Below are 21,023 nucleotides of genomic sequence, written 5' to 3'. Positions count from 1 at the left end.
ATTAATTCAAAAACATTAAGCATGCTTCATAACCTGCAGGAATGACTGTTTAGGATGCTACTAGTTTCGTCAGTTACAGAAAATTTTAATGCAAATATAATATTCATCAATCAGCTCGGTTAAATTTTATTACGACTCCTTGGTGAGAGTGAAGCAGGAAGTAAGTGTGGGAAAGTGAAAATTTGGTATTTTCCGCCTCCTAAGGGTCAAGTAGGCGAATAAGTGTTTGGGCAGTTGGCATGACATCAGGAAGGGTAGATTCAAATGGTGAAAGTTCGTCAATGACAAAGTTTAACTCCGCACGTATGTATAACCGTTACGGGGCATCTAGTTCATGAACTTTGTTTTCCACATGAAGCTGAGTCAAAGAGACCGAAGTGACGTGTCTCCAAGAGGATTTCTGCAAAATAGGACTCTCGGGTATCATTCACGCATACATTTTTGAATGACCATGCTCTTTCCCCCTTGTTTTGTTAAACCCATTTCCCATTTGGGAAGGATAAATTGTGGCATATTCATTGTATTTCTGTTTGTGAATGCCTGAACAATCATATCGGTCCCTTCCTGCATTGTGCTCCGCGTAAGAAGGATTGTAGCAGGGTATTTATCTAGCTTTGGAATGTTGTTGGTCAACTTAATGACCATTTTTAGAAAGTTATTTCGTGATATTGTATCAATAACATCCGGAAAATGAAAATTATTTTATTCCAAATATTAATTACTTAGTCATAGGGTGTAAAATACTGAAAAGTTTTCGGTCTAAAAATCCAAAAGGCTCACACGTACTCACAAGATGAAATAGATTTCGATGAAAGGAAAGCGTTGGTGTCCTGGTTAATATCTTGACTTACTACATCTAGGGCCCGGGTTTGAATCCCGAATGTATCATGATTTTTTTCAGCTCTATCCTGATTGCAGTGCAATGTGAACAGTACTTCGCGCAGTCGATCATGTTGTCCGCTGTATGTTACAGTAAAATATGGAACCCTTTGGCACCCTTCGTTAAGGTGCCGATGCTAGGTTTCTTTCCACCCTCCCACCATTCCCTGAGTATTCTACCTCAACCAATTTGATTAAAAATTAATTTTATCAGACGATGAAATTAAAAACGATTTCTTATTTATTTTAATCACTGATGAAGCATAATTTCTTTTACATTTTTCGCTGACTTTATTCGACATTACTCTAGTAAAATCTCCATTATCAGAGACTTCGAAGAACAAAAAATACTTTTCCTAGATGTCATACTAATTTGTTCAAAGTATATTTTTACATTAATCCAAAGAATCCTTTTGTATTTGTCCGAAGGATATTTTCGTAATATAGTTTTGGACGTTTTTCATTTTTCTGATTCTCAAAATGAATCTTATATAAAATAAAGTAGAGGAAAAATCTTAACTAATTATTATCCAGAAAAATACATTCGTATTTTCAATTTCATTAGAACTATTCATCAGAAGAGAAAATTGGCCGTAATCGTTAAAGTGTGCATCATCGAGAAAATTTTCACCGAGTTTACTGGACTCAACTCACATAATGCGGCGATGTTATTCAATGCATATGCGTTCCCTCTGATTGATACGCCTTTTGTGTCGAGCAGAATTTTTGTGACTACATGTTTAGAATTATAACCATATACATATCTAAATATGGAAGCAACCATCGAAATTTTCAACATTCAGATGAATTGTGAGCTGAATCGTATCAGGGAATGATTCACTCCGTGGAACCGAAGAATGCACTCGACTTATACCTTCAGTTCTGATTTCATTCAGTCGTACACCCGTCTCTTCCAGCCCTCCACTTCACTTGCACCTGTCCCAAGGGTTCTCGTCTTATATCGGTTGAACTCCTACACTGCTCCTCTGTCTTCCCCCCAGCTCTCTCTCTCTCTCTCTGCCCAAATGTTACTGCCCACCTGGGATCACTATCTCCAGTTCCTCATAACCGCCAGCCCTGCACCCTATCCATCCCTCAGGCCTTCGTTGAATCCTCCTCGGCGGTGTTATCCTTCATTCGTCTACCTTTCACCCCCATAACCGATCCGAGAATCCTTTTCTTTCCTCCCGACAGGAGCCCCGCCTCCTCCTTCCCACAAAGTTTTTCCATGAACAGATTCTGCTCCATTGATTCAGAAAAAATACAAGCATATTTTCTCTCAATTTTTAAAGGATCTTTCTCATTTTAATCCCGTCGCTCTTCGTGTGCTTCATGTACTCGATAGCGGAGGAGATGACTCACTCGGACCTGAAATCATCCATTGATTGGAATATCGTCTCTTCTTCCACTCACCTGCTTTTTTCTTTTCACTCTGCAACTTATATTCGCCGTCTTCCCTTTGTCTGTCCTTCCCTCCCCACAATTCCCGCTCCCTCCTCACCACGCTCTTATTGGCTTTTCGAGATTGATTAACTGAGATGGTGGAGAGCGATGTTATGCGTCCTGACAAACCGACTTTCCACGATGACGAATATTCTTGGTGCTTTGTCCAATAGACGATGATTGCCTCCCTCGTTTCGATTAAGCAATCACTTACGCTTCATTATTCCCGAAAGAAATAATTCCCTCGAATGCGGAAAACTATCATAACCACTCCCATCTCGCATTAATGTGGGATTTCAAAGAAAGTGTATGTAGGCCCACCGTTTTTCCGTAAAGGCTTAAAATGCGCATAAAAGATTTTGTTGTGGAATGTAGGGTACTATTTTAAGATAGCGTAGCGTACGATTGCAGTAGAAACTGTATTTTTAAAGATTGACGGTGACTGAAATTATTTTATTTCCTTTGATTCCAAGTAAAATAGAAAAAAGACATAGGCAAAAATGATTGAACGTTTCGCGTTATCTTCCAAAAAGCAAAGATTGTGAAGTTTTCCTGGTTAGTATTCCATGAATTGATTTGTTTGCAACAAAACTCCAGTGTTTGCGGATGTATCTTCTAAAAGGGAACCTTTTTTTTAAACAGTAATGTACATATTTAAGTAAAAATCACGAAACATAACAATTATGGACGCCTTTATTAGCAACAATGAGTGCTTTGACCAATTAAACATCCTCTGAATACATTTATATCCCAAGTTTTATCTTTCTACTGTCAGATACATTACGTATTAATGTTTTTTTGATGTGCCATACTGTATTTTCAAACCTTAGATTTTATTCTGTAATATAGAATAGGCTATAACGACGTTCAAAAATTGAAACATTGATGCTTGACCAGTTAAGTCATTAAGTATTTGAAAATATTTATTTAAAATACACCCAAATTGCAAGTTTTTAGGCCCAAAGCATTAACTTAAGCTAATAATACAATTTTTTCGCTCACAGTCCTATATTTTATGACTTTGTCAAGATGGACTTAGTTTTTTTTCAAAAATGAAAGAGCTAATGGAAATAGCCAAACGATTAGTGTAGTCATTTATGGCAAAAGCATAGTTGTACAAACGTGTAGTAATTAATAGCAAAAGCATAGTTGTTTTCTTCTCTCTGCAATTTGCTATGTAATAATAATGCCATTAAGTTTCATTTTGAAGGTTTTTAAAAATATATTTAAGACATTAATTATTGACATTGGAGGTTTAATAGCGTTGCAGTATTACACATAACTTTGCAACGATGAATACATTAAATGCCTACGCCAATTTAATGGCGTACGGGAAAAGACTATAATTCATAGAAAAAGGTATCGGCCCCTAAACGTAGATTAGTGACCGTAATTAGTCAACCATTTTCATCCTAAGTTAAAGGATGATATTTTGGTAGGTACAAGTTCAAAACGCGAGGGTCCCTCGAATCGCACTAATGGCTGAAGAGCACATGCACATGACGTACCACGAACCAAATTTGTTCGGCTCCGTGCGGCAACACACGTCGGCCACAAAATAGTACGCAACTTCTGTTTATGCGTGGGGTCATTGTTCCCGAGCTCCAACGAGCATTTGAATTTTGAGGAAATTGTTACGCTTCAGGCGTAACCGGTGCGACTATAACCGCCTACACCATTGGTGGCTTCCTTATGGAAGTTTCACCGCGGCGAAGTTAAACAGAGCAGAGCTGACGGTATTTCCTTCAGACAGGTTTTCAATCTCACTCTCTCCCTTTCCTATCCACCCCCCTTTCTCTCTCTCTCTCTCTCTCTCTCTCTCTCTCTCTATGTTTCGTAAGCCTAATCCCGGGCGTCTTTAAAAGAACTGGCACACTGATGTGGGTGTGTATATATTGAGGAAAAGGGGCTCTCACGGTAGCGGCTTCGTGGCAAACGACGGAGCCACTCACTTCCTAAAGCCGAATTTATAACCTCAGCCCATCTGCAACGTGTATCAGACACCTTCTTTGAATAATGTAATTAGTCGATTCGACATTGATTCTCCTTCCACTCTGAAAGGTTGGTTTTTTTTGTGTGGCTCGCATGCTGCAAGTAATTTATCTTTTGAATTTCGATCGTGAAAATTGAATTAAAGGCGGAGTATTCTCCGAGCACTTTTGATTTATATCAAGATAATTAGAATGGATAGATGTAGAGTTAAAAATAATATAAAGATAATAATAATATTACTGTATTTTAAGATAATAGGGATAGAGACAATCAATCAAACTCACATAATTAAAATGTTTCAAATTATGCGTCGACATGTTTTTTTACGATATAATTTATTTTATGAAGACAATACTATTGATAATATGACTGCAAGGGCTCAGTAATGCTTTTCTTTGTACTATGAAAGATCTCCAGTGTGTACACAATTAAAAAAATGGATTTGTTTTGGGTGTCTACTTCACGTAAAACTGTAAACGTAAAGTGTAATGATCTAAAAGAAATATTTATAATTCATCAATATCAAATTATAATAAGTTTTAATATTCAAGTGGGGAAGACTTAGGTTCGGCGTTTTAAATTGATCGTCTCAAGTGAATCTTCAGTCAACGTTGTGTCTTCAAGAGTTAGTATCGGATCGGAGAATAGTGCGTGGGGTCCAATGGCCTAACCGCTCCCCAGCGGGTGTTTCATCAATCTCGCTCATTTCGATTTACATCAGCGGAATTGGCGACGTAGCGAGGAGGGAAAGAGAGTAAGAAGTTGATTTTGGGGAGGTTAATTGACATGGATTGCTTTTTAAGGAGAGAGCTTTGGCAATTCGAAGCATATTGGTATGTTAAATAAATTCCTCTGGAACGAAAATGGCTATTGTGCTTATTCTAAAAAATACCGAAATTGTCTTAGATACTCTTTTTTGGAGCTGAGCCATTTAGTTCTGGATTCTTTTTTTTCCTTATTGTAGAGTAGTAACAACCTTCTTTATATTGCTTCTAACAAAACACAGAATAATTTGTTTTCTGAATTCGACGAACACAACTACCGTATAATTAATTACTGATGGATTATGTTTAGTTTTTACCCCTAAATCAATCCTCCGATTTAGAAACTTTGAACTCGTGACTAATTTATTACGTCAAGGCTCGTTAACTTTGATATTCATTTGATATCGGAAAATATATTAACTTTGATTAAAAATAAAATTTGTTTAATGTAATTTCGAAAATAATTCAGGTGGAGTTTATATAAAATTAATGATGAAATTGTCTCCTTTCGTGTATTACTCATGTGCTAATATAACATATTTTTTTGTCCATTATTAAAATAGAAAGAAAGACTCGTACTTTTCCACAGATTTTATTATAAGGTACAACGCGTTTCACCGTATAATAAAATCTGTGGAAAAGTACGAGTCTTTCTTTCTATTTTAATAATGGATATCAATTACTTCCACGAAGTGAAGCCTGAAACAATAGAATATTTTTTCGTGCCTGTTAATTGTTTCATGTGTCTTGGCCTGACTCTACACGTACTTATACGCATGTACGAGGGTCATCCGGAAAGTAGTACCCGTTCGTGCCGCATGAAGTGCTGACGACGCGAGTAGCCGCTGGACGAGGTCAGATAGCTTCAGTGGCTTGTCTGCCTTCTCTGAGCCAAGTTGCGTGACGCTAGCATTGCCTGTGTTGTTTCTGTGATTGTTTACAATATTTAAAAAAATTGAGAACGCCGCCAGTTGTGAAGTGAGGGCAGTGATTAAATTCCTCAATGCAAGAAACGTTCGCCCATGTGATATTCATCGCCAATTAAAGGAGGTGTATGGAGACAATGTAATGGACGAGTCGTCTGTTCGGCGGTGGTGTCGCAACTTCAACATGGGGAGGGGGAACACACACGACGATGAGCGTTCGGAGAGACCGTCTGTCATTACAGACCAACTGGTGAGCTCAGTTGACGAATTCGTGAGGAACGATCGGCGCGTCACAATTGATGACATCTGTGAGCATTTTCCCAATGTTTCTCGAACAATTGTTCATGAAATTGTTAAACACCATCTGCATTATGCAAAAATTTGTGCAAGATGGGTCCCTCGCGTATCTCAATGAGCTGGCGGCGAAGGACTATGCAGCAGGAATACAGAAACTTGTCACACGTTATGACAAATGCCTTAATTTGCTTGGAGATTATGTTGAGAAGTAGTTTAAAGTATCCTCTTTCAAATAAAATTATTTATGTTTGTTAATATTTACTTTTGTGTCTTTATTTCACGAACGGGTACTACTTTCCGGATGACCCTCGTAGTTATTTTCTTTTAAATAGTATTCCGTTACAATCTTGAACAAGTTCAAATGGATCGAAAACAGAATATAATATATAAATAAATTATATGAGTATCCCCAGTTTACAATATATTTTTGTGAGTTATATATAAGGTGAGTATAAATATATACTATAATATATTTAATTATATATAAAATAATATAAATTTTGCTCCAGAAGTATGATATTGCTATTTGAAATAATACAATTCCAAATGTTATTCAAACATTTGTCAGATCGATAATTACCGTAATTACAAGCCTCTCTATTTGGTGAATGAATTGCTCTTGTTGCTGGTGAAATTAATTTTTCCAAGTTGATCCTTGAAATATGGCAATAAAGAAATATTCAACAAATGTTGCGCTATATTAGGCGATACTAATAGCTCATTATTGCTTCTTCCAGCGTAGTTGCACCGTGCACTTTCACTGAATGGTAAAGTTTAAATCAAACGCTAAGTGACGATAGAAGGGTAATTTATTATTGAAGGATTTTGGTGATTCCGGAGACTTTGCGATTAACCCCCTTTGCGTAAAAGAGCTCTGCGTGACTGTTTTCCTCTCATTATTAAGTAATTTCTCTTGTAATTGCTGCACTTAAAAACCCGACTGTACCTAATGTTTTCATGATTTTATCATTAAGGCAATCATCTCTCTCTAGAGTGATGGATTTCTTTATTGTTTAGGTGGTGGTCTCTTCGTTAGTCCTCCCATTTTCCCCTCATCCTTACCCACACCTCCCACTACGGTAAAACACCCCACCCCTCCACCCCCTACCCTACCAGTAATCCCTCCCCCAATTACCGTGCCATTGCTCCCTTCCTTTCCCTTCAGCAAACCTCAAGCAATGTGATATATTTCAGCCACAAATTTCATTCCCAAAAGTCCTTTTCCTCCCATCCGCTTTCTTTGTCTATATTTCAAGTCCATTAATTAATCCCATTTGCGCCGTATTCGTTTCTTCCCGAGCGATTTAATTCTTCCCTTCTGCATTTCCCCGACTCTTTGTGTTTGCTCGCAGATTTTCTTTCCGCGGCTCTTTTTTATTTCAAATGGCTCCTCCCGCCTCCGCCTCCCCTCTTTATTTCCATCCACTCTTTTTCCTTCTATTTCTCTCCCTCCCGCTCTCTTGTGCCTTTGCTCTTCCCCGCATTCAGGAGAACGTGAGGCGAAACGCGTTGTGGACTTCCGTCGCCGATTTGGCTTCCTTCGTTCTCCTATCCCCTTTAAAATAAGTTCCCTCCGCTCTTTTACCTTCATTTATTCGCCCTCATAAAGGAATCCCTCTTTTACCTCTCCCGCGACATCATCTCTTCCTGGTTTTGATCCTCCAGGTCCGCGGGGTCACGGGCTGGATCCTTCCGGGAGCGCTCACCGAGCCCCCTCGCTGCTCTGCTCACAAATCATTGCGTCCGAGTGGAAGGGGGCAATTAGAAAAAAGGAAATAGCTTGGTCGGGTGGTGGCCATAGGCCGTTGGCATGGGAACGCGGCACGCGAGGCGTGTGCAGTGTTTCCTCCTCGTTCATCCGTCTCCGCAAATACGACGTTAATCTTCAGGAAATTGGTCGCGAGTGGGTGTTTTATTTTTGCGAGAAAAATTAGCAATAAGTAAGCGGCTTACTTGGTGGTCCATTACGTCGCTTGCTCGCACCTTTCGCTCTGCTTCCCCATTTTCCCTTTTCCCTCCCTTTTCCCTCCCTTTTCTTCTCCCCAGGGGTGTTTTTTTATATTGCTCAAGTGGAATTGGTTAACCGTGAGGGTGAGGGGTGGAATTAAAGCACGCCCCTCTCCTGGTGCCCTAATACCAAATTTTAGGTGACTCGATTTTTACATAGGAGTTATTTGAATGCGCAGATCTGGAAATGTCTATATCGGGACTTAGGAGAGTGCAGGAGCTCAAATTCACTCCACCCATGACTACAACTCAGCCTTTCGCGTCTGAATAAAATACACTGACTACTTTCAGATACATTGTTCAAATTGAAATAGGGTGGATAAAATCACAAGGTCCATCATAACCTGTGATTTGTAGCGTTTATGTTAGGGTAATGGTAAAAGAGGCATGGGAACAACTGGAGATTGGGATAATGGTGGGTAAGGAATCCATAGAATCATTTAGGTTTCCGGATACTTGAGCTTAGTTTATCAGTAAGCCGTAGGGCAGCAAGCATTGCTGAGTGAATTAGAAAATCGGTGCAATAGACATGGGATGAAAATCAATATAAATAAAAAAAAAGGTTATTCGGTTTTCGAGAAAGAGATAGGCCAATTTAAATATCAAACCAGTGCTTAATAAAATAGAGCAGGTGAATCAGTTTATTGATTTAGGAAGCGTTTTGGACTAAAATGGTCAAAGTAGTGGGGGCATAAGGAGAAGATTTTTCTTCAATCGAAGAAGCTTTCACTAGGAGGAGGGAATTGATGAGAGGTATGTTTGGTAAAATTTATAACAGAAGACCCGTCAAAACTTTGATACTGAGCTTAGTTATGTTCCGCACGGAAACATAGCCATTGACGCAGGATGATGGGCGTAGATTGAAGGAATTTGAAATGTGGGTGCGGAGAAAGATGGACAAGATGACGTGAATAGAAAGGAAAACAAATGATGAAGTTCTGGGAATGGTGGGAGAGAAGAGAGGAGTCATTGTAGATATCCAAATGAGGCAGGAAGGATGGATGCATAGCATATTGATTGGCAAAGGGATGTTGAAAACTGTGATAGAGGTAACAATGTTAGGAAAACGAGGAAGGGGCAGTAATAGGATAGGGGCGTTGGACGGAATTAAGAGAGGAAGAAACTATAGAGATGAGGAGGGATGTATTGTAGTTTTGAATATCAGGTTGTGTTTCGTCTAGAGAGAAAAGTGAATTGTCACTTTACCGTTTTTTATCTTGGGTCCATCCAAAACCTAATTTTGAATGATAAAATACCAATAATAATCATCACCAATAGAGTTCTGAAAAGACAAAGATAAATCAAAGATACTGTGGTTTTTCCCAATGCCGGTTTCAATTACTTAAAATTTTCGTTCTTCCAGCGTAATGTATGATATTAAGTTGCAGGATATTTTCAGTCGTATTACATAGTTATGGTCTAGGGATAAGTATTGTGTAGTTTCAGAGTCCTTCAAAATCCTACCCATACTTGTAAGACTATTGCAATTAAATAAATCTCTGAGATGAGGATATCCTTTTCGGCTAAGATTTCAGTGTACAATCAGTGAGAAATGGGTGATGGTTTGTAGATTAGTGACCATCTGTGCATACATTTAGACTCTTTACGATGCTCGCCATATTTTCTAAATTTATGATAATGTTATTTCGCTGCGTGTAAAGTGGAACACAGTAAAACGTATCCGTGGAACTGGGGATACCTGGTATTGATATGGCATAATTTACAGCACGAAGGCATGAAATGCTATTAAGAGGATATAGGCGTAGTTTGGGCATGTGAAAATTTGTGGTTTTTGTTATTGTTTAAGGTTTTCTATCGAAAAAGCATATTTCTCTAAAAATACGTACGGTCTCAGGTGATTGATTCATAGGCAACCAGGACCTCCATGAAATTACTTATCCACCCATACATTTCGAGCGAAAGACATGGTGGTTTCGTTGTCAAATATATTATCTATAAACTGTTTCTCTGATAAAAATAGTTATAAGCAATCTCTAAAAGTGAAAAAAATGAACTCCATTTCACTTGATACCTATCGATCAAAAAATATAAAATTGAGGCACAGAGTTTTGTTACCTTCGTCGTATTACGAGTTGAAAGAATATGTGTATGGCATGGCAATATATTTACCGCTATTTTGGCACTCGTCAAACAATGAAGCCTAAGTTTCCCTTGTGGAAAACTTAAGCTCTGATATAATTTGAGCCATTTTGGGTGAGTTTATATCTAGGACAAAGGAAAATAGTTCATGATTTGAGAAAAAGGGAAATAATATGGACTTGATGCAAGTGCATTTGCCGAGGCGAGAAAAGCCCCAGGAGTGTTACGTACGATTATACAGCCCTTGTTTGACTTCTCATAAGCTTTTAAACGGTATTCGTAGGACGTTTAAATATATAACCGAAGCCCCTCGGATAAAAGTTATTCCTTTGCATATCGAAACTTGTCATTATTTGTGCTTACAATTAAACAGTATTGACTAATATCTATCACTCTAGTGCATTTTTTATTTCGTCATTCCACCTCTGTTAATTTTCAATCATGAACCGTACAGTGGCCTTTTGCTAATGGCTCATTAATTAAATGGAAATCATATGCTCTACTAAAGGCAGTCAAACTTTATCCCTCCTATTTATATGTAATTTCAAATCCATCTTTATTCAAAAGACCTCATTGAGAGCAGGCCATCGGAAAAAATATATTTTCTCTGATTTTGCAGTAAATTAGAACTATGTTGGTAGGAAAACAGATGATAGGTGGGAAGAGCTCAAAAGAGGGTTATAATGAGCTTCAATTGTGACAATAGGCACGGCGAATAGGAAAAGTATTGGGAAGGCATGGATAATAGAGGGAATGTCCTGGAAGATATTTAACTAAAGGAAACGGGAGAACGTATGCACAGATTTAGGAAGAAGAAAGTTGAGCAAAGAAATATATTATGTTCTAGGACCCACATGTCCTATAGAACGTAATAGGATAAATATTAAATCGTTTGCATAAGTGTATTTAATGCCTCTATAAATAACGTACAATGCTATAGAAAGTACATAAAGCTAATAAAATAATTGGGCGTATGAAACATGGTGGAAAGAGCAGTACAAGGATTTGAAGAATCAAAAGAGGCGGGGTGAAATGAATTGACTACATAAGAAGGTGGAAAAGTTAAAAAAAAAATTACTCTTCATCTCTGTGTACTTCCTGCATGCCTTTTCTCGGCTCAACATTCCTATCCTATTCACGTTCGTTTCTCTACCGTATTCTTTTTCGAATTCTACGGAACAAACAAAGATATCCTGATTTCGCTCAAATTTCCTCTCAATTAGTGATATCATATCAATGCTATGAACACGTGTGCCTGTCCCCATACTGAACACAAACTAATCATCCCCTTAGAAATCATTTGCCCTACTATCTATCCTCTTTTTGATAATCCTGAGAACCAGATAAGCTGCGTACGAAATAATACTTATTGTTCTGCAGAAGTCACATATTGCTGCCTTTACCTTTTTTGGAACAGGAACTAACTCTGATCTGAAGAAGTCATCCGGGAAGATTCCTTCCTCATAGGTACTACGAATCAGTCCATGAAGACGCTTCTTCCCACATGTTTCTAAAACTTTTAGTAGTTCCACAGGAATGTTGTCTACCCCCACAACCTTATTAAATTTCATCTCCGTTAAAGCCCTTTCTATCTCATCGCCTAGTATGCCTGGACCTAAGCTGTCTTCCTCTACGTCATTTTCTTTTTCAATGTCTAACTTTTTTGGTCTGAGTTCTTTACCATACAGTTCTTCTATATACTCCTTCCATCTCTCTTGGTTCTTTTCTATTTCAAGTATTATTTTACCATTATTTTATCTAACTGTTAACACAGGTCTTCCCTTTTTACTTCCCGGTAGTATTTTAACCTTCTTATATAGCACACTAATTTCACCTTCCTCTACAAACTCACCATATGCTCGCACTGTGTCTTCCACCACCCCTCTTTTGCTTTATATGTCATTCGTCTCAATTTATTTTTCAACTCTTTATATTTCCTTTTGCCTAACTCTGTGTTTACATTTTTTCATTTTCTTCTCTCATTAATCTATTTAACCATCTTATCCATGGTTTCTATGTCTTTCTCCCATTTTCGGTTGCTATAGTTTCCTTTGCGGCTTCCGATATCCCTTGTTTGATAGATCTCCATTTTTCCTCAATAGTACTCAGCATTTTCCCCTCATTCATGACTTTCTATACAGCCTAATGATACTCCTTCCTTTTCAGTCCAGTTAATGCTTCTACATTCCATATCCTTAACCGCCACCCCTGCCCTATCTTTTTAAAGGGACTCTACCCTTAATAACAACTATACTGTGGTCAGAGTCCGAATCCGCTCCCGGGTAGCTGTGCGAATTGATCATCCTCTTCCTAAACTTGTGCCTAACCAGAATATAATCTAACTAATACCTTCCTGAGCCACCTGGCCTTTTACATGTATACCTACACCTTTTGTGGTGTCTAAACCATATCTTGGTGATGACTAATCCGTGTCTTCTTCAGAATGCAATTTCGTTCTCCCCGCGGTCATTCCTCGTGCATAAACCGTAGTCCCCCACCTCATCACCATCTCTTCCTTCGCCTACCGTCGCATTTCAATACCCCAAATGTCACTATCAAATGTTTCCCTACAGGAACACACGCGATTATGTCCTCTAATTGATCGTATACCCTATCGGTCTCTTTCTCGTTATGGTTGCTCGGTGGCATATATACCTGAACAATGACCAAGTTCGTCGATTCTGCTTTTATCTCTACTAGTATTATTCTATACGCTGCTTGTGCTATGTTTTACTACGCCTCTTCCTAACCCTTTATTATGAACATGGCAACCTCTCGTTGGCTCTCGTCCCCGCTGCTGTATATTACGCTATAACTATCACTCCAATAATTCCAGCAATTCTTCCATCTGACCACGCATAAACCTAAAATATCTGTATTTCTTGTTTCCATCTCTCACTTTATAATCTCAATAATTTTCCTCTCCTCATCATTGTCTTAGTATTCCAAGTTCATATCCTAACTAATTTCGTTTTCTTCCTCCAATATTTTCTGTTCTGCTGCTGTCGGTTGTGCATTGAAAGTGTTTCGAGAGATGGCTAGAGCGGAAGACTTGCCTCTCCCGCTCCCGGGCATGACACACGGCCTATTTGGCCGAGTCCCGTACTTGTCAGGATCCATATTCTCTATACTGCCCATTATTAGGTTTTTGGAATAATAATTGAGGTGGTTTCCCGTAGCCTTCCTCGATATGGTTTCCATGACAGCATCACTCACTCACAGCATCACTGGGGTCAGACGCCATTGCAGCCGCCTCACTGAGGAACAGACGCTGCGTGGACTACCTTTCGTCTGGCTCCTAACCTTCGACCTATCTCGCATGGGTGAACCTACCGGGAGCTCTAGGGGTAATTGAAACGCACAAGCCCTTCCACCACGTCAAGGTTGTAGTCCATGGAAGGGGAGAGGGTAAAATAGTTTTATAATTTATCCTAATTATTATTTAGAGTTTAGGGACAGCTTTATCTTTTCTTCTTATATACCTATCAATTTAAATTTGAAGTGATGATTCAAAGTTGTTGATTCAGAGGTTTATCTAAAAATATGGTTGTATCTATTAAGGTTACGTGCATTTATAGGAAAGCAAACAAATTTGGCAAAATTCGAGGCAAACATTGAAATTTACTGACAATTGTGTTAAATTCGATTGTAGTCATTTTTTTAGTATTGAAAAGATTTTTTTCATCTATCTCACTACATCGTTGATTATTGTTTTCAAAACTCCTAAAGTTTAAGTTTCTTGGCAAGGTACCTTAAGATTATTCAATTAAGTTGTAATTTAATGAATTTACCTTAGCATATCTAATCATCACATTATTATTAATACACGCGTAACGCTCATGCATAAGTTATTAAATTTTACTTAGTTCTTTTAAATTTCCCCATGAATTTCACAAAGTTTAGATTTCTGTATTCAATTTTTTCAAGAATTTATCTGAGCCAGAATATATTGCATAGGAGCCAGAGGATTGAGGTGTTGATGACGTACTTGCACATTTTCCATTTCAATTGAAAGGAAAATCGAGTGGTGGGAGAAAAACATAATTCCATATACTTCGAAACACCGCAAAGGTGAATTTTTTATCATATTTATTTGGCTCTTTAAAATTCATCACATTTACAAATCTTATGGAGAAAGATTGAAAATGATAATGGCATCAAAGATGAGCCAAACTCTCTCATATGTTCCTGTGCTCAATACCAGTGAAATTTCTCCCAGTGTGAAAGTTCGCATTGAAGATGTGAAAATCAGTGAATAGAGACCGCGAGACGTTTCCACCCGGAGAAAGTTTGCTTAATGGTCGCTAAACCAATGGCATTCCTAGATAAGGGAACTGATCTAAACGAAAGGCTTACGGAGTCATCGTTTATTCTAAAAGTGTTCCCCAAGACCACTCTCGTTCATCACGACCTTCAGAAACCACGGCGGCGTCCCTGGCTCTCAAGCCTCACAGGAACTGCACCGCGAAACCTCAGGCGTTGGACCATCCAGGTCGTCTCTTCTTCCCTTAAACCTCGTCCGTCTCCTGCCCCCCCTCTCTAACCCTTCTCGCTTTCCTTTCGTCCCTTCCATCTCGCCACCCTCGCCCTCCCCAAGGGTGCTCTACCCTGCACCACACCGATGCCCCTCCGGGGTAACTGAGACGTTGGCGGTCATATATTCCCCCATCCTCTCCCCCTCACCTCAAACTCATTCCCAACGCCACATCCCGAAAACTCTCCACCAGCACCCCTCCACCTCCTCCTCTCCAGCCTTGCAAGCCCCTGTTTCTCATCAAAATGTTGTCAGCATAGGAATGTTTTTCATTCGCGCAGTGACGCACCTGTTATCCTTAGTCATCGAGACATGTAATCGACGGTGATTTAAGATTTTTCTCGGCTTGAACTTCGACTTAACAGAAAGAGAGAGATATTGTAATGCCATTGAATTGCAACAGTTTTATTGAACTATAACGAACTTAGTACTGCTTTAAATAAAAATCTGTAACTGATGACTGGAATTTTTTTTCATTTTTGGATGTTGGTATTATTTTCTTTTTCAACTATTTTTACGAATGTTATATCATCTTATACGAGAATACTGACAATTTATTTTACTCCATAAGTATTTGCCTTGGCTTAGGAATTGTGATACATTGTTTCAGGTGATAATAGCTTCTCTCTCCCTCTCCTGGAAGCTTTTTCAGGTCGAAATGCTTTCTTGAGTTCGTTTCCAGCTGACTTCAAGCGATGTGATGCAGAAGCCAGTTGTTATCCATGTTTCCTGGTAGATCTAAGCGCTTTTTCTAGGCTATTTTCACCACTCCCCTGACTATTATGTGGTGTAATTGCTTTTATTTCACTGCTGGTTAGGCTTTTTTACTTTTACGTTAGCTTGCTGACGAAGTTCCGAAGGCGTATCTGCGGCGACGGTTAAATGCCGAAAAAGTTTCTCTTCGGTGACCCTTGGTGTTGTGTTCTTTCGTTCATGAATATACAACTCTTCCTGTTGGTTTCATTAATGATTTTCCATACGCACATACTAGCTCATAAACTTTTGAAAAATTGTAAAATCTGCAACTAGGCGTCTCGGGTGTCTACAAATTAACTATTCTCCGTTCTCCTGCTGGTTAGTGTCATTATGTTATTCAAATTTAAAATTTTTAGCACTAGAAAATTCATCACTTAAGGTGCTCTCATTTTGGGAAAAATTATGCAGCAATTTTCTAGACATAATTTCACGTATTCATTTGACACTTTAATTTAATTAAAGTTGACATTCTGATACTTCCACCATTGATTTGGTGTTCCTATCTCCACTTACTTAAGGGGTGTGCTCCTTAGTATGTGAAATAAAGAGAAATTTGAGGTTTTAAATAAATTGATTTTATTGTACCACCGCAAGAATTTTCTATTACTATTTATATGTAGTCCTCGATATAAAATTTGGAAAATATAGGCCTAATTATTAGCCAATAAATGTACTTACTTTTAAAGGAAATGTTTACACACCATTGATTTAAATGCAAGTGTCTGTTTATTTCGCGATTTTCGTTACCTCTAAGTAGAATAACTAGTATCATACTTTAGTGTCACTACCTGCCATCTCCATCGATCTTATCTCGTAGTTAAATGTTGACTGAGCTGCTGTGCTCACCTCTACTGTTTACCGCTCTCACATTTCTATCTCTCCTACGCCTCGTTCGTGGGAAGAAATGCTGTTTCCCGCGCGGCCATTCATCTTCATGTTGGTGAGGACTAATTAAGACGGAGGCAAATGTAGAATATCTAAATTCTCGAGCATTCTTACCGGTATAGAAACTAAATTTTCTCTCTTGTGCTGGAAATGCATTCGCGCTCCTTGGCTCAATGAAACATAGGAAGCTAATAAAAGTTACAAATATTATTATGGCGTCCCGGGTTCTAGCATGTCTAATGCGCCTTTTGAATAAGAGTTCAGGCGAAGTTCGTCTTTCAATTCGAAGGTTAAGTTCTTCCACAAGAGACGTGAGATTATTATCGTATCCTTTGAATTATTCGGTTTGCGAACACCGGGGAACATTGCACTTGATACTAACGTCAAGTGATGAGGAAATGATGTGCCATTAGTTTCAGACAATTTTTTTCACTTATTTACATATAAAAGAGTTTACTTCTCGCAGACGTGGATGGCGATGGAATTCCGTTCGTTCAGTATACACATGCATATTTTCCATCTTAAAGAGGAAAAGCTATGTATACATAGATCGCAGTCTTTAATCAATCGTTGCACTGATTGAGTCTCTTTTATACGTGTGTTTGGAAAATATTTTGGGCACGAATATTCAAAATAATTTATTTATTGGATAAAATTTGCATTAAAATGCATAATTGGGCGCAGTTTTGGGATATAAAAGCAACCGCCGAGTCGATTTCGAGGATTTGATTGCAAAATGTGCCTACATATATGTAATGTATCATATAAAATTGTACCAACTCGTACATGTATGGATAACGAGCTGCTCTCTAAAAAGAGCGGAACCAATTACTAATGATGACATCTATATTGTAGTAATTTGTTTAAAGAACGCCCAGTGTTCGTCATCACCCTCGCACTTCTGGATTTTGAAGTAGGTTATATATTGCATCACTGCGTCCAACTTCCAACGAAAATCTATGCATGAGATTCTTGAACTACTAGCAAAATTCATAACCAGAAAAGTAGCTGTCACTTTACTGACTAAGATATGAAATGATTTTCTTAAATTTGACTGTGAACGTTATCTTTTTACTTTACAAATAGCTTAAACCTAAGGACAAGTTTCACTTAATTTCGTTTCATATAAAATGGATTGTTTCATGCTGTTAAATATTAAGTCAGCCACTTTATCAGTATCAGTCATTGAAGAAAGGGATGGCAGTATAATTTTTTCCAAAATTTAAGAATGTTATTCTTACATATCTCAATTGCTTAGTTGCCTACCCTGCCATTGATACTGATTTCTGTGCATCTAAAATCATTTAGTATGTGTATAAACCGAAGGGAAATATGGGTTTATATTTAAAAAAAAAAATAAGTTTCATGGATCTAAAACAAGGCTCATAACATACGAGTATTCAAGTAGTCTCCTGTATTCACATGAAATGAAGAATATTATCTACAATTCCATAAGCATGATAAAATATAATTGATGATTTGAGAAATATTATACTCTTGAGTGAAATTCATAGATAAGATTGTAGCTCCTATTTCAGGTTCATTTACTTTTGATAAAAAAATCGCCCAAATGCAATGAAATTGTGGAAAATATGCGCTGCGCTGACGTGTTAACTCACCTTGTATCCCCTGAGATTCTCGACCACACATGCCAGGAGGGCGTCCTTTCCAATTGTTACGGTGACGTTAGGGATGGGCTCTGCGAAGCGTGGCATCATAGCCTCTGAAAAAAGGAGAAGGAAAGATTATTAGAAGAGTCGAAACACAGTGATAAATGTGAAGTAATTTCACAAGCAAATAGTTAAAAGAATCCGCGTATACGAGAACAAAGAAACTTAAATTATCTTTACTAAAATATTCATCTCTTTTTCGATAGGGAGGGTTTTAGATGGGAAGTGCCCGTCTCATGTTTGGTAAGCTAAATGTTATTGCTTAGCCATGTAGTAATAATTAAGCAAGGTCAGGTCGCCTGTATTAGTCGTATTGGAGAAAATCGATCCATGGAAAAGTATTTCTATCATTATTAGAATATTAGAAAGAGACACACTTACAATTATAACTATTATGATATTCAGTGGTCACACAGGAGATTTATAAAGATGAAAACTTTGTAAACTTTTCGATAATAAAATTCTCCATGTAGTATTTTGGACTGATATCGGAGTACCAACTTTTTCAATCCTAGTGGGCTTTCCTATTTTTATACGGCGTAAAATAGTGTCAGGATCCACTCCACTTCACGTCAGAAATTCTCCACTTGATCTCTCGTTGAAATGTCTTCAGTTAAACATAGAGTTGTACCTCAAATTAGAAAATATTTGCCTTTTAAATGAGACTTCTCATTGATCCCATGAACTAAACGATATTTACCGTGCTTGGAGAAATCTTTCAAGTCCGTAGAAAATAAAACTGCGCACGGGTTGACCCCTCTAACTCGTAGCTCCTTAGAATCCGCTATCCGGATTTTAAGTCTTTTTGGACTCGTACCCTGGTTTGTGGGGAAAATGTGAAAAGGTGGTCTCATTTTGTTATTCGATACCCAGCCATAAGCAGACATTTCAGACGTAACAGTCGCTGAAGAGAGAAACATCATCCCTTGTCATCACTTTCTTCTTCTTCCATCAATATTGTCAAGATTACAGATCTCCTAAAAGTGCAGGGTTTGTCGCTGTCACTAAGATGGATTACGCGATTGCTTTTATAGTTCTTTAAAGTTCGCTATAAAAAATTCAACTCACCGGGACTCCTGGTGAATGATCAATGCTTAATTATGTAACAGAAGAAAATACCGGAATGGGTAGCGATAGCTATCATCATTATGAGTTGCCTGCCGATGGGGAGAACGTAATTATCGACTCTGTTAGCATGATGCATTTCCTTAAGAACGTAGCTTGGAAATGCCTATTAAATATCCTACCCATTCCTCATCAACCAATGCAATTTCCCTGCTATCTAGCAGGTTACGCCATCATGTCGACTCTCAATGTCTCTGCCATTCAAATTTCCAGAATCTTGAAAATTTGTGCTCTCTTTTCCTACTATGCCTAATACATCTTCCTTTCTGTCCGTTGCACTTTCTCCATCCCCATTCCTACTGAAAACTAAATACCTTCCAAATTTAGCCATTTTCTATCCCTTCTGGTCAAGTTTATGAGCCATAAAATTATCGATCCATATAAAAGTTTTCAGTAATTCTACATTAAATATTCCACCTTTCTTATTTATTTGACGTTAAACCTTTAATTTCGGCATAGTTTATTCAAAAATAGAGTCATCGAGCCCCTGTTCAATGGTGTTCTAACTGTAATGTGGTGGTGATAAGAATAATTAAGTGTGAACGTTCACATGTTCGATGAAGTTCCTATGAAGGAAGGTTGCGCAAAAGTTTCGTTCGACGTATGTCGTTGCAGGGTTGGTACCACCATCTGAAGAATCCGAATTTTTAGTGGGAATGCTATGGTTCCGATCCTTGTAGGGTTTCGACCCACTTTGACTTCGTTCCCTGCCTAAAGACAATTCTCCTCATTTCCTACTATGAAATGCGCCGCTCCAGGCGCGCCCAGCACCGCTCTGACGGGCTGCGATTGGAGGAGGTATGTTGGCCAGCGACGCTGAAAAAAGGCAGTCGGCTCTGAGCTGTGGTGTAGTGAGGAGCTCTGTTAACGCGAAGCTCCACGCTCGACCCACGTCACGGAACGCGATGCCGAAGTTTTTGGAGCAGCGTTATTCCATCAAATTTGCGGTAAAGCTTGGGAAATCGTCTACCGAAACTGTCGGTATGATTAACCAGGCTTACGGGGAGTCAGCCATGTCCAGAAACATGATCTTTCGGTGGCACAAGATGTTCGTGGAGGGCAGAGAAGACGTCGACGACGAGTCTTCGAGAGGTTCCCGATGATGCCTTCGCGGGAGCGTTCCAGGAATGGGAAAGCCGCTGGAACAAGTGTATCGACTCACAAGGGTCCTATTTTGAGGAATATTAGCTTAAGATATGTAAAAGTGTAATAAATTTTTTTCCTGAGCTCAGTACACTTATTTTCCGGACGGACCCTGTATATTGACGGAACCGAAGGATGGAGAGCAACTGTGTGTGACAATGACATGCTGGAGGTGAGTAATCACTTCCACATATTTCATTTAATATACATAAAATATTGAACTATAAATGCAAACGGTGCTAAATAAAATGTGACCTAATGGTGAACGAATGAATGCAACGCATTACACGCAAGCCACTTTCCTTCTAATATCTTTTACACAGGAGTAAAATACACAAATTATAAAAAAAGGAATATATGATTAATGTTTAAATAAATAAAAATATATGCAATATAACTCTTACATGGTAAATAAACTATTTCTTGCCTTGCTCTATGGGCAGCTCACTGTGAATGAAGCCGTCGTCCTTGCGCACAGATTTTTAAATAACTTGAAGAGTAA

General features: G+C 38.4%; 1 protein-coding gene across 1 annotated transcript in view; it reads right to left on the bottom strand.

Annotated features, from left to right (window-relative positions):
• LOC139695169 (lachesin-like) overlaps positions 1–18,298 on the bottom strand; it is a 160,606-nt gene extending 142,308 nt beyond the window's left edge. The window contains exon 1 of the mRNA XM_071593835.1: positions 18,203–18,298. Coding sequence (XP_071449936.1) covers positions 18,203–18,298 — 96 coding nt within the window. The remainder of the gene's footprint in view (positions 1–18,202) is intronic.
• Positions 18,299–21,023: the final 2,725 nt, after the last annotated feature.

The sequence above is a fragment of the Hetaerina americana genome, unplaced genomic scaffold, assembly GCF_022747635.1.
Source record: "Hetaerina americana unplaced genomic scaffold, ioHetAmer1.1.p SCAF_6, whole genome shotgun sequence".
Classification (NCBI taxonomy): domain Eukaryota; kingdom Metazoa; phylum Arthropoda; class Insecta; order Odonata; family Calopterygidae; genus Hetaerina; species Hetaerina americana.
The sequence above is the reverse complement of the archived record's forward strand: the minus strand, read 5'-3'. Positions and strand labels throughout refer to the sequence as shown.